Source organism: Pseudopipra pipra, chromosome Z (assembly GCF_036250125.1).
Source record: "Pseudopipra pipra isolate bDixPip1 chromosome Z, bDixPip1.hap1, whole genome shotgun sequence".
NCBI classification, from domain to species: Eukaryota; Metazoa; Chordata; class Aves; order Passeriformes; family Pipridae; genus Pseudopipra; species Pseudopipra pipra.
Genome location: NC_087581.1, coordinates 42,176,833 through 42,193,398, shown reverse-complemented (window position 1 = coordinate 42,193,398; position 16,566 = coordinate 42,176,833). Strand labels below are relative to the sequence as shown.

The 16,566-nt window shown below is 42.7% G+C and overlaps 1 protein-coding gene across 4 annotated transcripts in view; it reads left to right on the top strand.

Annotated features, from left to right (window-relative positions):
• The window catches only part of ZNF462 (zinc finger protein 462), a 92,652-nt gene that overhangs the window by 71,730 nt on the left and 4,356 nt on the right, over window positions 1-16,566 (top strand). For 3 of the 4 annotated variants that reach the window (XM_064641665.1, XM_064641663.1, XM_064641664.1), the window contains 4 exons: window positions 16-277; window positions 4,547-4,683; window positions 9,344-9,567; window positions 11,865-11,997. In XM_064641665.1, coding sequence (XP_064497735.1) covers window positions 16-277; window positions 4,547-4,683; window positions 9,344-9,567; window positions 11,865-11,997 — 756 coding nt within the window. Of the gene's footprint in view, window positions 1-15; window positions 278-4,546; window positions 4,684-9,343; window positions 9,568-11,864; window positions 11,998-16,566 lie in introns of those variants that run through there. The other variant, XM_064641666.1, reaches the window with a different exon arrangement.

Here is a 16,566-nt window from a genome sequence, read left to right as displayed (position 1 = left end):
TCTGTTTCTCTACAGACTCTTCATACTCTGAGCCTCCTGATGTTCAGCAGCAGTTAAACCACTACCAGTCTGCAGCTTTGGCCAGGAACAACAATATCAGCCCAATCCCACTTTCTGGGAGTGCTGCAGGAGTGGAAAAAGCAGAAGCCATCCTTAACTGTGAATTTTGTGAATTCTCCTCGGGTTACATACAGAGCATTCGACGCCACTACCGTGACAAACATGGAGGGAAAAAACTCTTCAAGTGCAAAGATTGTTCCTTTTATACAGGCTTTAAGTAAGTACTGTGCAAAACAGATAAATTGAACTCATAAGGGGTTTTTTAGCACTTGAAAAGACTTCTGAGATCTTTGAGAGCTGGCTGTAGCTAACAGAAACATGGCCACTGTTGACCAGGGAGAGAAACATAGGAAATGCCATGCCAGATCACAGCAGCATCCATGTAATCCATTTTCCTCTCTCCTGCTACAGCCGATACCATCTGCTACAGACAACAGCACAGTAAGTCCTTGCAGTAGGTTTTAAAATCATGGAATCATAGAATTGTTTAGGTTGGAAAAGACCTTTTAGATCATCAAGTCAACATTAACCGAGCACTGCCAAGTCCTCCATTAAATAATGTTCCTAAGTGCCACATCTACACTTTTTCCAAATACTTCCAGGGATTGTGACTCAGTCACTTCCCTGGGCAGCCTCTTCCAATGCCTGACAACCCTTTCTGGGAAGAAGTTTTTCCTTATATCCAATCTAAATCTCCCCTGCTGTAACGTGAAGCTGTTTCCTCTTGTCTGTCACTTGTTTCCTGAGAGAAGACACTGACCCCCACCTGGCTACAACCTCCTTCCAGTGAATTGTAGAGAGTGGGAAGGTCCCTCCCTCAGTCTCCTCCAGGGTAAACAACCCCAGTTTCCTCAGGTTCTCCTCATCAGACTTGTGCTCTAGACCCTTTCCCAGCTCTGTTCCCTTCTCTGGACACACTTCAGCACCTCAATGTCTTTCTTGTCTGAGGGGCCCAAAACTTGAGGTGGGGCCTCACCCATGCCTAGCACAGGGACAGACACTGCCCTGGTCCTGCTGCCACACCATGGCTGGTACAGGCCAGGTGCCGTTTGCCTTCTTGGCCACCTGGGCACACTTGGGCTCATGTTCAACTCCTGTCACCAGCACCCCTAGGTCCTTTCCTGCCATACAACTTTCCAGCCACTTTTCCCCCATCCTGGAGCACTTCAGGGGGTTGTGACCCAAGCACAGGACCCAACACTTCCCCTTGTAGTACCTCACAAAACTGGCCCCAGCTCATCAATCAGTCCCGTCCAGACCCCTCTGCAGAGCCTTCCTGCCCTCCAGCAGATCGACACTCCTGCCCAGCTTGGTCAGCAAACAGACTTGAGGATGCCCTCGATCTCCGCATCCCAACTGTTGATAAATACATGGAACAGAACTGTCCCCTGTACAAAGCCCAGGTGCACACTCCTGGTGAGGGGCCCCAACTGGATGTCACTCCATTCCCCACCACTTGCTGGGCCATCCAGATAGTTTCGTACCCAGTGAACAGGGCACTCATCCAAGCCATGAGCATCCAGTTTCTCCAGGAGAATGCTGTGGGAAAATGTGTCAAAAGGTTTAGTAAAGACCAGGTAGACACATCCACAGCCTTTCCCTCATCCACTGATCGGTCACCTCGTCATAGAAGACCAGGCTGGTCAGGCAGGACTTGACTGTCCTAAACCCAGGCTGGCTGGGCCTGACCCCATGTTGTCCTGTACATGTTGCTTGATGGCATTCAGGATGATCTGCCCCGTGAAATTCCCCATCACCGAGGTCAGGGTTGTAGTTCCCCAGATCCTCCTTCCAACCCTTCCTGTAGATGTGTGTCACATTTGCCAACTTCCAGCCCTTGGACCTCCCCAGTTTGCCAGGACTGCTGGTCAGTGACAGAAAGTGGCTCAGGAAGCTCTTCCACCCACTCCTTCAGTGCCCTTGGATGAATCCCATCCAGCCCCATGGACCTGTGTGTCTCTTAAGTGGCGTAGCAGGTCACTGACCATTCCTTCAGGGATTATGGGTCATCATTCTGTTCCCATCCCTGTCTTCCAGCTCAGGTGGTGGGGTACCCTGAGAGCAGCTGGTTTTACTTTAAAAGACTGATGCAAAGAAGGCATTAAGTCCCTCAGTCTTCCCCCTGTCATTTGCCATTGTTTCCTGCTGCATCCAATAAAGGATGGAGATTCTCCTTGGCCCTCCTTTTGTTGCTTATGTATTTAAAAAAACATTTTTACTCTTTTAAACCTGTAGCCAGATTAAGTTCTAGTTGGGCTTTGGCCCTTATACTTTTCTCCCTGTATAACCTCACAACATCCCTGTTGTGTTCCTGAGTGGCCTGACCTTTCCTCCAAAAGTCTCAAACTCCTTTTTTGCTGCAAGTTCCATTCACAGCTCTCTGTTCAGCCAGGCCTGTCTTCCCCACTGGCTGATCTTTAAGCATATGGGGACAACCTGCTCTTGAGCCTTTGGAATTTCCTTTTTGAACAAGTCCGATGTTTCTGGACTCATTTGCCCTTCAGGATGGCCTCCCAAGGGATTTTCTCGATCAGTCTCTTAAGCAGGTCATACTCTGCCCTCTGGAAGTCCAAGGTGACAGTTTTGCTGAACCCCCTCCTTACTTCTCTAAGAATTGAAAACTATCATTTCGTGATTCCTTTATCCTTAAGTGTGAAAATTTTCTCTGCAGAAATAAGGTCATTTCCTGCATGAAATGTATAGCAAACATGTGTCCTAGGGAGACAGGGGAATTTATATCATCTTTCTGAAGAAACCTTTTTAATGTAATTTCATTTTCCCCACAATCTTTCTAGCTTAAATGCTAGAAAGGTGCTATCCCCTCGCATATCTGATAGCATATAGAGACATTTCAGAAAATCCAGTTATTTAAATTTAAGGACTCAGTGCCTTGTGTGTTGGTTTGTGTGTGTGTTTTCAGCTGTTCTTTAATGGAAAAAAAAAAAAGCCTGTGCACCTGTGTGGTTCATTGTTTTCCCGTGATGTACTGGACTCTCGAGTATAACACCCTGAGATGACAATTAAGGCCTCAAAGTTGTTTTTAGGAGACCAGTGGTAGTAGGACTAGTTAAAGGGAAGGAATTCTGTTGAAGAAAATGTTGAGCACAAACCTAAGAGAATCGACATAAGAGCAACCTCTAGTTACATGTCTCTGGCCTCTGTTGCTTCAGCCCCTTGCTGCCTCTGTGTTTTAAAATTTATTGCTTGTGCTTTGTTTCCTGATTGTTCTCTGTCTTAAATATTACCAGAAATTTCCAGGTCCAGTCTGTTTGTGTCTTGTGAGTGGCATTTTCTTTTACCTCGATGTTATGAAATAATCTTAAATCAAGTAGGATTTGAACACGTTTTTAGTAAGGGAGTAATGTTCTTCCATGTGGTGTCTCAAACATTCAGGAATTAAGTTGTGCTTCTGTTAGAAACACAGCATATTTTCTGTCTTCAAAAAAGGGGGGGGGGGGAGGCAAAAAACCCACCCCATACCAGTCCCCTTTTAAAGCCACCATAGGAACTTAAATGCATAAAAGCACTCACTGAAGATTATAGAAATATACCTGTAGAATTCAGGGATTGCTGGATTGGGTCCAAAGCCACTTATAAGTTGCTTCGTGTTCAAGCTAACAGTCTTGAAGAAAATCTAAGAGACTTTTTAACTCTAGTTCAATGTGTCAAGCCCTTAAGCTTTTGCAAGCTTTGGGAAAAAATTACCAAGTGCCCTAAGTTTATAGAGACCTGACTTCAGTAGTTGAGCTTATGGTTAGATAAATGTACAGTTAATTTCTTCTGTATGCATATCTCTTGCAACTCCTAAGTATGCAGCCAGTGTAATGCCAGCATGATATTTTTTGTTCGGAAGTACTGTGGAGTATTCATACATTCTTCCACACTAATAAATACAGTATTCTTAGTCTTAGGTTTTCAGATCATTATGGCTGATGCTTTAGAAGTTAACCACTCAGTGCCAAACTCACTGTGAACGCAAATCACTTTTGTACCCTCAGTCTGAACAGTTTATCTGGTTTGGGGCTTGTCCTGCAAAGACAGAGATGGTTAAGAGTGTTATCTGCCTGCAGAAATAAGTTTGTCCTCACCTTTGCAAGTCCAGAACAGTTGATAGATTTTGTTCAACTTGCTAAAAATTTAACCTTTGCTAGAGAAAGTACACTGAGTATTTCAGCCTGAAGATGAATGATAAGCACGAAGGATGGGAATTCTGTTGCTATCTTAACTATAGCAATGTGACCATAGAGCAAAAGAGTATCTTGTCAGAATGAGTGATTGTCACTTTAGGATGCAGGCCTGCAAATACCTCTGCTCATGTGTTACTCATGTGAGCAGCCTCACTGCAGTGCTACGCAACACCGTGAAGACAGGGCTGAGTGGCATCTGCACCATTTTACATGACACATCTCTTATAGAGCTTGTGACACTTCATCGTTTCTCTGCACACCTCTCCTGACTGCTTTCATCTCTCCCTCCTGTTCCACAGATCTGCTTTTACTATGCACGTGGAAGCTGGGCATTCGGCAGTCCCCGAGGAAGGACCCAAAGACCTTCGCTGCCCTCTTTGTCTCTATCACACCAAATACAAACGCAACATGATTGACCACATAGTTCTGCACAGAGGTAACAAACATCTGTGTGTGTGTCCGTACCTGACAAGGGGAATGCTGAACAGTGCCTTTGTCATTAAATTTTCCCCTCTCTGTATATGAGGACAAGTACGTTGAATAAGTCATTAGCCCTTGAGTATCTTTTTGTTTCATTTCTAAACCATGCGTCTTATTTATTCCTTGCAAAATTTCAAAGTTTGCCACTGCTGAAACAGGGGAAGATTTGAAATTGTTTTTAAGGTTTTCCTCTAGCGTAGTTGGCAGTCATCAAGCACCTGTTTAGCAAGAGTTGTCCTAATTTACAGCTTTGATCTAGGCCAGAATTGTTTCCTGCTTATGCCCTTGTTATCATAAAGGCCTTGCTATCCTAAACTCACTGTCAAAGTTTATCACCTAACCAGAGGGGCCCCAATATATCCCTTGGTTACTTTTTATTTTCTCCTCTCATTCTTAGGATCAAACCAATTATCTCATTTTTGGTTTTCTTTAAGGCTTCTTTTCTATTTACACCTCTTCCCCTTTTTTATTTATTTATTTTAATTTTTTTAAGCCTGTTAAAAGTGAGATTAGGGATTTTTTATATTTTATTAGCTGTGGGCTTGCTAGCTGAGAATAGACAGCAGTTTGGGCTCTCTAGGCTGGGATTCCTGCCCACAGCTATCACACTTGATGCTTGTAGATGGTCTGTTGGCTGCCGAAATCCAAACCCATGTGTTGGGATGGCACTCTGCCTGCTTGCAGGTTGGGCAGAGTTTCACAGTAGGGTATTGGTGGTGAGCAAACACAAGTTTTGCATGCCATCTTTTTCCTGGAGGAGATCTTGGCATGACAAGTGCTATCATAATTCCTTGTAACATACCACTTCTCAGTGTTGGTAGCTTCAAGTCCTTCTTGTACCAATGCAGTGAGCTTGGCAGAACTCATACAAATTTCTCTCTGCTAGCAGAGCTGTTCAGAGGCAACATCTGGGGAAAATGACCTGTCAGTGGTTCAGAAAGCACCTTACAAAGCTGCCATGTTTGGTTGTAAGTGTTTGGCAGGTGCTTCAGCTTTTACTTCTCATCTTTGAAGGTGTTGCTGTGTCAGATTTTGCTCATCTTGAGGACATAATCCAGAATTAGTCCACTTTAGAGTAGAAGAGGGTTTAGTTAACCCCTGTGCAAGTGCTGCTGAGATATGCTCTGTTTTGTGGCTGTGCCAAGGCTCCAGTAGACACTGACAGAACCTTAAAATAGACAACCTGAGGTGGAACTGGATGGGCTTGGGGTATTTTCCCGATACTGGACGCTGGGAGTGTCCAGTTGCAGAAGTGGAAGAGCCTTTCATGAGCTCAGGCACCTGCACTGCCTGTGCAGAGCTGTTTATGACCAGTTGCCAGGAGGTTTTTACCTCCTGTGGTTCTGTTCTTCTGTGGAACTGTTGCTTCAAACCAACCTCAGGAGTTTTTGCTGCTGAAACAAACAAAGGACGTAATGGGCTGTGCACTAGAGTATTGGGAGAGGTAAAACAGAGTAAAAGAAGTTTTAATGCAAGTGGGATTATAGCTGACAAAGAGTCTTGGAGGCCACCGAGGGAAAGACAGAGGTTCTCTTTGATATCACGTGTCCAGGTAATAATAAAGGAAGTAAGGTTCTTACTTAAAGTTATTTTTGGTGCATATACCCAGCTAAAAAAGAACCCTCTACCAGTGTTTATTGTGTAGCAGCTGAAGCAGACAATTTTGACAAGATTTGACATACACTGAAAGAGAGACTGAGGGATAGTGAAGGAAGTCTAAGATAGCCTTCCTTTTTTACAGCCATTGCATTGGTAAAGCAAAGGCATAGCCCTGAGCTGTGGTCCAAGAAAATTGGTTTTGAGGTAGATGGAGTGGTGCAGTTTGTAAAATCAAGAGTGCAGGATTTGATCCATTCATAATTAATGTTCCTTTTGTGTAAAAGGCATGTTTACGGATGCATGACTCTTACATTACTTCGAGGTTGCTGCACCCCTAATCCTTGGTGAAATTTCAAATGTACTTGAAATGGAGAATATATTTGCCTCCTAATGAGTGGCTACAGAAGCTGAATTTCACAGGGCTAAAGCAAGAGCATCTAGAAGCCTGAATGCCTAGTGAGAAAAAAACAAACAAACAAACAAAACAACACAAAAACACAGGCAAGAAATTTGCTTCCCATTAAGAATTAGAGCTTCCAAGAGCTTCTTTCATGTATCACCTATCCCTCATAAGTGTAAAAGCACTTCACCCCTCCCTTCTGCGGGTGCAGATGGAGCACAGACTCACTACAGGTGTCCTGTCACAGGGGGCTGACCCAGCCGGAGACTGCTGCAGGTTGGTGAAGAGAAGTTTGGCTCTCTAGTTCTCCCTGGCAGGCTTGGGGAGAGGAGAGAGGCACAAGAGGAGACAATGAATTCTTGCTCCATGACCAGCAGAGGTGTTGGCCTTTAATTTATTCTGAACAATACAATTAGTTTTTCAAAGAATTACAGATTCAATTAGATTGGAAAAGACCTCAGAGGTCCTCAAGTTCAACCTTTGACATCTTCTTGTGAGGTGTCTGCAGTAGTCTTTGTTTAAACACTGCTGAACTTTGGAGAAGTCTACACACGGGTAAAGAAACTGCCTCTTCAATTTGTATATGGGGTTTTATGGTTTGCTATAATCTTGTCAGTTGCCCAGATATGAAAAGTGCATTCTAAATGAGTAAATAAATAAACAGAGCTTTTTAGAGGCAAGGTGGAGATGAGAACATCACCTTACAAAATGTAAGGTTCCAGATCCAAGCAAATCCTGCAAGTTCCAAAATCATTTATTGGAGGAAGTTCACTGGCATGAGTACATCATGTGAAAGTTTTAAATCATTCACTGAAAGTGAAATCCTTCAGGCTAGAGTTGATGTTTATGTTTATTTTGCTTTTCTCCTCTTACTGTGCTGCCTTTGATTTGGGGAGTGCATATGTGTGTGTGTGTGTGATTGTGAGATAATGGGCTTTGCTACTGTACGTTAGGGAATGCTGCATTATTCCAGACTGGTAGATACAAAGTTTTATACCATCCCATGTTTTAGCTTTTTTTATCTGTGCCAGGTGCTAGAGGAAAAGTGATTTTAAAAATATTTTAATTAGTATTTCCCTTTTTGAAAACTTCACTTGACCTTTTCACTTTTGAAACCATGTCATTTATTTCTGTGAGTCAAAAGCATACAGCTGCAGTAACCTTGTAAAAAAAATTTTTAATGATCTCAGCACCACAACTTTAAATTCTGCTGTCTGTTAGATAGACCCTGTTCTTCCGTCCTCTGTTTCCACCCTGAATGACCACAACTTGGTTTCTTTATAGCTAAAAAAGCTATTGTTGGTGTAGGAAAAAAATCACAAGTCTACAGGTAGGGGTTTTGGTTGGGGTTTTTTTGTTGTTGCTAAGGCATACTTTTGGGGAAAACTTTTTTATAGTGGCCAGAGAGGAAATTATGAGATGGGTGTCGTGTTCTTTGTTTAGGAAGAAGCTGAGCATGACGGAATATTTTGTTGAGCTGTAGGAAAAGTCTTATTGTGAGGGAGGGGAGTGTGTGTTTCTGTAGTTGTCTTTAGGTGTAATATTACCCTCCTCACTAAAGAAAACGGCCCATTGGCTCAGATCCATGTGTGCGTTGCTACATCTCACATTCGTATCTACCATGAGAGATTCAGGCCTCTTTTTTTTTCATCTATCATGAAGGATGAACGTGGATGGGAAGGATCAAACCCCTCCTTTAACCTGCACTCCATAAGGATCAATAGTACTAAATTTCACTGTTCTAGTTCAAAATGCCAGTTGAGTATCAAAAGCCCGTAATGAAGATCTGGTGACTCTCTGCTGAACAGTCACATTCTGAGTTTCCCTTGTGCACACATCTTGGAGAGCACCACAGTGGAGGAATGTTAAGGCACATCGAATTCTGGTGTGTCAAATGGCATGAAATTAATTGCAACTCTGTTAAACATCAGTGCTTTGAGAAGTGCAGAGTTTAGAAACTCAGCAAGAGCATTTGCAGTACATCATGCCTGCGGATTTTGAGCCTGAGCCTTCTGAAAGCTCTGGGTGTGTTGGGAAGTTTCTGCTCCTGGGTTAACTGCCCAGCCCTTTCCAGGAAAAGGTGCTACCTTGCTTGCACTCTCAATCCCCAGAGAGCAGTTTAGATGTGATTGCAAGGACACTGGTTCCAATTTATATAGAGCCAGCAGTGGGCTGGCTCTAAAAAGATGCGTTGGGAAGCACCCTGCAGCTTCCCTCTTTATTAAATTTCTAGAAGCTGTTCCTGGCTGCTGTTGAGTGCTGAACCAAAATGGACTTTTGGTCTGGCTTGATTTATGGCTGGTTTTGTATTCCTTGGCTCTGCTGCTCTGACTCGCAGATGGAGTCTCATTTGCCCCAAAACTTCCATTCCTATCCTCACCACCCAACAACCAGTTAGGTCTGTGAGGACACCTGCATTTGTAGCTTTTAAAGATTAACCCTGTGATTGCAGGGTTGTTTTCTTGTGTTATTTTAATAGGTCCCATTCTGTCATAGACAGACTGCCTTCCCATACAGCATATCCCATTCTTTGTGCCAGTGGCAGCACCCAAACTGTTGACGTGTTGGCCTGGTATTTCATAAAATTTGTTAAGTGAATGTTGTCCTGTCCCTACAGAAGAGCGGGTCGTTCCCATTGAAGTCTGCCGTTCCAAACTGTCCAAGTACTTGCAGGGAGTTGTTTTCCGCTGTGATAAGTGTACCTTTACTTGCTCCAGTGATGAGAGCTTGCAGCAGCACATAGAGAAGCACAATGAACTGAAACCTTACAAATGCCAACTCTGCTACTATGAGACCAAACACACAGAGGAGCTGGATGCTCACCTTCGAGATGAGCACAAGGTAACATCCAAATAGTTTTAATTTGTGGCAATCTACCCCTTTGCAAATGCTGTATTAGTTTAGTTGCATGTCTAACTAGCCAACTTGACACTGTTTGGGGTTTTTTTTGTCTCCCTCCCCAAATTTGGAAACTAATCCCATGTTACGCTTGCCTGCCTCATTTTTTTCATTATTTCTTTTTTTTCCTTCAGAAACTGAAAAATAAGCGTTCCTAAAGCTGTTCAGATTGATCAGAATTGGCAGACTGTTGCATGCAGAGTATGATTATCTGGAAAAGGCTCCTGTGTATGCTAGGTTTATTTAAAGGAGTGGGGTGGTGGGAAGGGTTGTGAAAAAATACTAAGGCAGTGTGATTCAGCCCCTATAAAAGGCAGGATATTCCAAACATAAGATTGCTCTGGTAACTTCAGCAGCGTGGCATGTCATGCATATTTTAATAACAAAGAGGGCTGTACATCCCCATTTACATTTAACAAGGGAAAGATAGACAGCAAGTCTAACTAGGTCCTAAGTTAAGACTGCTTTGGAGTTTTTGTGGATTACCTGAGTGCATACCAGGCCCAGTCTTTGAGAAGCCATTAAAGGCTTTCCACAGACTGTTAGCTTTGAATTTCTGTAACTGCTAGCTGTGTAGCTGAGAAACATTTATGTTTTAGAACTGAGATGTGTTTTGGAGTATTTCTTGGAGTGCTTCCTTGTCAGATTTCCAGGGAAGGCAGCTATATGCCCCCACCTGTTGGAACTGAGCTGCCCAGGTCCTCAACTAAAAACTTCATTGACTGAGTGACTTTTCCTTACATCCAAATATATTTATATGGAAGGTATTGGTAGCAGAAGTCTCAGAAAAAAAACTTTTCATGCTTTAAAAGTATTTGGCTGTCCTATAAAAACAAACTTTAACTCATGTTGGCCTGCTGTACTTGTCTGGCCCCTTTATTACTTCTGGAGAGTCTTCTGCACTTCAAACAGTACCTGAGATGTTGCATACCTCCACAGCAAGGTGCCTGGTGTATCCAGGAGGAACTATTATTTCCTTACTTAGCTCTCCTTTCCAATTGGGACCTGCAGTGATGGTGCTGGTAGTTTAGGGTATCATTTCCCCTTTTTTCTTTGTTAACTTTTACCTCTCTAATTTGTGTCCATGTTCTGGGCTCAGATACCCAAGTTATATATTGCACCTTAAAGAGTTCCTTTATATGAACTAAGTGCCTTGAGTGTGGTCCTGTTTGTTTAAATCTCAGTGGGTAATGTGTTAAGTTAGAGAACCTGATCACAACTATCTGAAGAGTAGTGCTAGAAATCTTCCCATCACTGCATTTAGGATGCTTTACTATTTGGATATATACTGCAGTCACATCCTGCTTGGGATCACTGACATTTTTCCTTTCCTACAGAGGGATAAAGAATAGTCAGTGGTGTTGATATTTTCATTCAGTATCTTGCAGGAGGTGTTGTAGTGCGCTCATTCCTCCGTCTCTGTCCTTCCTGCCTTTGTGGCTCAGTGCTTGTGCTGATAGAGGGCTGTCTCTCTGCATTAAAGATGAATCCAAAACCCTTCCTAGCAGTGATCAATGAGCTCAGAGGGCACTTGTCATCCAGCAAGTATTAGCCTCAGTGTCCTGGTCATGCTCCATGCTCTCCGCCTCCACTGTAAATCTGGACTGCTGCTCTGTTGTTTCTGTTGGATGTGGTGGATCCTATGCCCTGAGCTGCTCCTTTCATACTGCTGCTGTGAGCTGTTAAGTAGCTGGTGCATTTCACCCCAGGGTTAGCTGAATTTGACTGCTGGGTGAATTGTTCCCATTATAGTCTATGCATCAGTTTTCAGAGCACTTTGCAGCCCTTCGTAATGAAAATTAATCCATTGTTAATGAGTGAAAGTGTATGTGGCACACAGCAGCCATGTGCTCAGTACAAAAAGATCCATCCTTTCATGAGTAAAGCTGAATGAACCAGTCACAAAGAGTTTTCCTTCACCGTGGATATGCAGTGGCAGCATTTGATCACAGTGGTTGAGTAATGCCATAAAAAGAGGATGCTACTTAATGTTTTACGTTTCTTGGATGAAGAAATGAGGGGGGTTGCTGAATCTCATTTATTTTTGAAAAGCAAAAATGAGAAATAGGATTATTGCTGTTGATGAAAAGAAACGAGTGTTAATTTGATTGGGGGGGACCACATGCTACCTCTAGCTCAACAGGCTTTGGGGTGTACTTGATTTTGCTTTGCAAAATGTGATGATTTTTCAGATTAGTTGATGATTGTGCTGACTGCTAACAAAAGTGTTTCTTTCAAAGGTGAGTCGTAATTTTGAGCTGGTTGGACGGGTTAACTTGGACCAGTTGGAACAAATGAAAGGAAAAACAGAGAGCTGTAGCAGTGATGAAGAAGAAAAAGATGAAGAGTTAAGCCCCAAAACTGAAGAGAGAGGTCAGTGCAGCTTTTTGATATGTTGGGTTTATTTTATTGGGGATTTTTTGGCACTACAACATACCTCACCAGTCCAACCATGTGAGGTCAGCTGTTGATTCTACAGCACATTGTCTGCAGCAGGCATGGCAGTAGAAGCAGAATGTGGCTTTTATCACAGGCACTGCTGCTATGGGAATCTCATGTTTCTAATCCTCATGGCAAGTTTTCTGTCTGTTAAGAGAATACATACCATGGAAAAGCACAGATAGCATCTGTGACTTACCTGCCCATGCAGAGGACATCTGTAAGGGCTTGGAAAACTATGTAAGTGGAGTATTTTAGTGATCTGTCAGATTTTCTGTTTTGGTAAGATTTTTCATTCAAGTGAAGGATGAAGGCTGGTTTATGGGCTGTTATGTACTCTGTGCCTAGCATTTTTTGTCAGTCAGCCTTGTTGCAGTTCTGCAGTGGGCAGCTCTGGAGCCAGGGTGGGTCCGTACTCCACCTGTCTGTACTGTTGCATATTTAAACATGTGCCTAAGTTTGTGTCTAAGAATAATCCCACTGACTTCAACAAGGCTGGGCCACGTGCTTACTAATGCTTTTGGTTTGGTTGAAGTTAGATCAGCAGGCAAAAAGTAAGGTTCTCTGTAAATGAAACAAAGGGTTTCTTGCCCTTCCTTTTCAACAACTTCTCCCATGAAAACGAGGTTATTGCAATATCTGATGTGAACTGTGTGTCTTCTAGTTCTGGTGCACAATTGATCATTCAAATGCAGTATGTTCACAACTCTAGCCCACTTATGATTTGAATTCTGGGTCACCCATTTTCTTGATGCTGACAGCTGCAGTTAGCAAAGTTCTGTGTGCCTCAGCTGAAGGTACACCACCATGTTTAACTTTTTCCTCCTCAATTTTTAGCTTTCAAAGCTCAGTCAGGAATTTTTCAGAAAGGAAAATGTGTCTAGCTACATATTTTCAGATGTTGAAAAATTCCCATTTCTGGATTCAGAGTTAGTTTACAGAACTAAAATGATTCAGATCATGTTTCTGACCTTTTAATATCAAAACCCCTTAGCATCTTGACTTTTTTTGGTGTCCATGCACCATAAATTCAGTCTGCACTTAGCAGCAGAGCTTCAAGTGCGGTTAGTGATAGCTTTTATTTAAATGAGAAAGGAAGCCAATTGGATAGGAGACCACTTGTGCTTTAATGAAAAATATCCTGCATGAGATCTCAGGTAGAGCAGTAGAGAAATCAAGAGGAGGACCTAAAGAATGTTAGTTCTATATGCATTTCAAAGTTCAACATTAGGAGTCGTGTAAATATGCTTGGGTGTCTGTTCAGGGACAGCTTCGACCCTCAGATCCTCATGACTGGAACAGGAATTGTGCACTGGTTTGACTAAAGCACCAGTTCATCTTAGTTGGAGATGTAGGAGGCTGATTAATGCTCTGTGTAGACCCATAGCAGGGGATGAAGAGTCATGCTGTCCTTGTGAGGATTACTTTAGCGTTACATACAAGCACAGGTGCTGGAGTGACCTTGGAAACCATGATATCCAGATCAAGGAGAAGAAAGTGCTGTCTGCCAGGCCTGACAAATCCCTGTAAATGCACCATGGGGAGGGAGGACAGCCCAAGGTGAAGTTCATTGTTTAAATTTGCTTTAGGTTACACTGTGAAAGTATAAAAAATATCATCTTCTGTGTTGGAGTTTTAAATTTGCAGGGATAGTAGATGTTTTATGCCCATGTTTCTAGTGATCAGTACTTCAGCAAGGGGTGGGTAATGTCTTAATGATTTGCAGCAATTCTCTCCTGGTTGGTCTGTAGGCCCACTGTTTCACCACTGTTATTTTTCTCTCCTTTTTAATCTGTTACCATTTGTAATATATTATACAAAAATAGGTAGAAAATGCAGAAAACAGTTATGCCTACTACAGCAAAGTTATCTGGAAAAAATTCAGTTTTATTGATTATTTTTCAAGACAAGTCGTGTGAATTGCCACTATAAGGTGCAAAGATGCAAGGAACACTTTTGAAAAATGTCCCAGCGAGACAGGAACTGAAGACATGGTTGGATGATAAGTTACCTGCTGGCATATCCCTATGGATTTTCAGAAGATATTTCTAACACAGGAGTGGTTTGCCCTGTTAGCAGAGGACCAGACCTGTGGTTTTAGAGTCTGTCAAGGTGGCTAATGCTGTTACAGCTTTCAGATCAGATTAAACTCTGCAATTCTGTGTGCTACTGGGGTGCATTTGACAATTCTAGCCTTCGTGGTGTTAGCAGAAAGTGGGATTTGCTAGGAGTGCCTCCGTGTGCTCCAGGTATCTGGAAGCAAGTGCTGTCTGAACCCTCTGAGGTCTCTGACTTAGGGAGAACCAGAATTTCTTCCTGTGAGTCAAACAGCTGCCCAGATTCACCACTTTGACTTTATGCTGCTCTGTGCAGTGCAAATCTGAAGGTGCAAATAAGAGTGTATGGCTTCTCCTAATGAGCTGTTGGATAGTGGACCAAAGAAGGGCTCTTGCCCATGTGAACAGGCAGAGCTGAGCAGCAGAGCTCAGCAGAGCTGAACTGAAATCTTGAATGGGAAAGGAAGAGAGTAATTTGCTTCTGTTAAAGGATATAGTATAAAAGGAGATGAGGGAGGAAAAAGAAGGTGTCTGGCAATGCAAAGAACAGCTCTCCCTGGTGGGAACTGTGTCTATGAGAGACTGACTGTCTTTACTGATCTTTGTGTATTGGTCTTAGCAGAAGTTGGAATTGAGAGGCGTTTTTCCATAGTAGACAGAAACAAATATTAAGCCATTAGAGAGTGTCCAAAGGAGGGCAGCAAAGATGGATGATACTCTGGGGCACATGATGTGATTCTTGAGGATGGTCCTTTGGAGGGCCAGGAGTTGGACTCGATGATCCTTGTAGGTCCCTTCCATCTCAGCATCTTCTGTGATTTTGTGAAATGTCCACGAGTGCTTGTGTGTGTGATGAGATGAAGCAAAAACACAGGTCAGGTGTGTGTGCAGTCTGTTACTTCTCCTCTCCAGGCCCCAAAGAAGAGCAGCTTCTGATATTCTGCCAGGGAAGCAGCCCAAATTCACATCCTTAGAAGCAAAACTTATTGGGAAGTAAGATGAACAAGGTAGTGTTGTCTGAAAAGGTGTTGTTTTTACTAGTAACACTCACTAATCTTAATGAGAGTTACAAGTATAAATCTTGGACCAGGTTGGGTTGGAAGGGCCCTTTAAAGATCGTACAGTCCAACACCCCTGCCATGGGCAGGGACACCTTCCACTCGACCAGGTTGCTTCAAGCCCCTATTCAACCTGGCCTTGAATATTTCTAGCGATGGAGCAGCCACAGGTTCTCTGGACAACCTGTGCCCGGACCTTACCACCTTCATCTTAAAAACTTTCTTCCTTATGTCCAATCTAATGCTACTTTCTTTCAGTTTTAAACCCTTGCCCTACAGGTTTGAATCTACAGGCCCTAGTAAAAGCAGTCTCTCCGTCTTACAAATCCCCCTTTTAGAACTGGAAGGCCACAACAAGGTCTTGCTGGAGTTTTCTCTCTTGCGGTCTGCACAGCTCCTTCTCCTCCCTTTTTTAGGCAAAACAATCTCTCTGTTTAATACCTCCTCTCTGCAGAGGTCCAGAATAAAGATTCTATTGTGTACTACACGATAGATATATTCTTATGCAGAACAGCAGCAGCTTTTGCCTCTAAAACTTTTACCCTCCATAAATATTTTTCCCTGCATCATGTCTAGTCTGTGTGTTGCAATGTGTTTATAAATTTGTACCATGCATGAGGTATTAAAATCCAGATACAAACTGAGCTAATGGCATTTACTTACTTTCTGGTACTCCTCATGACACAGCAGCTTTATGATATTTAACCACATAATAAATCACTGCCAATAAGGAATACAAAGTGGATTTTTTTTCTTCCAGGGTGAAGAGGCAAAAAAACATGTCAAGAACCATTTCATATAAACTTATGTCAATGCTAACTACTGAGACGTGTCACAAAAATGCATATACAGGGCTTACATGTGGATAATAGGCAATGTGTGAGCAATTTTGAGTTCAGACTGATGTTGAACAGAATAAATATGAGAGTGAAGAAATCAAGTGAGCAAAGATCAGAACCAATATCAAGCAAAATCCCTTTCATTTTATTATGTAGTTTGGGAGAAGTCAGAAAGACATTCTGTTGATTTCTTGCTTAAAATAATCCCTGCTAAGGAATTAATGCTCTGAGCAGATGGTGCTGTCTCATTTCCAGCAAAAGAATCAAGTGAGATAGTTCATGCAATTATTTTTAATGGCTTGTGTGGCGATCTTCTTAATTTGTGAGGAAATGTTTCATCTTCTGTGAGAGCGGGCTGTGTTCACATGGAATTGGCTTTCAGGAATGCCACTCCCTGAACTGCCAGTGACTTCACTCATATTGCTGGGTGCTTGACACTTCTGCAAATGTGGCCCCAAGCACTTTGTATAAAAGATTAGGATGTGATGAAACACCTATTCAGTTAAGATCCGGGACTTAATCCATTTTACTTCCCTTGTGAAAGGATGT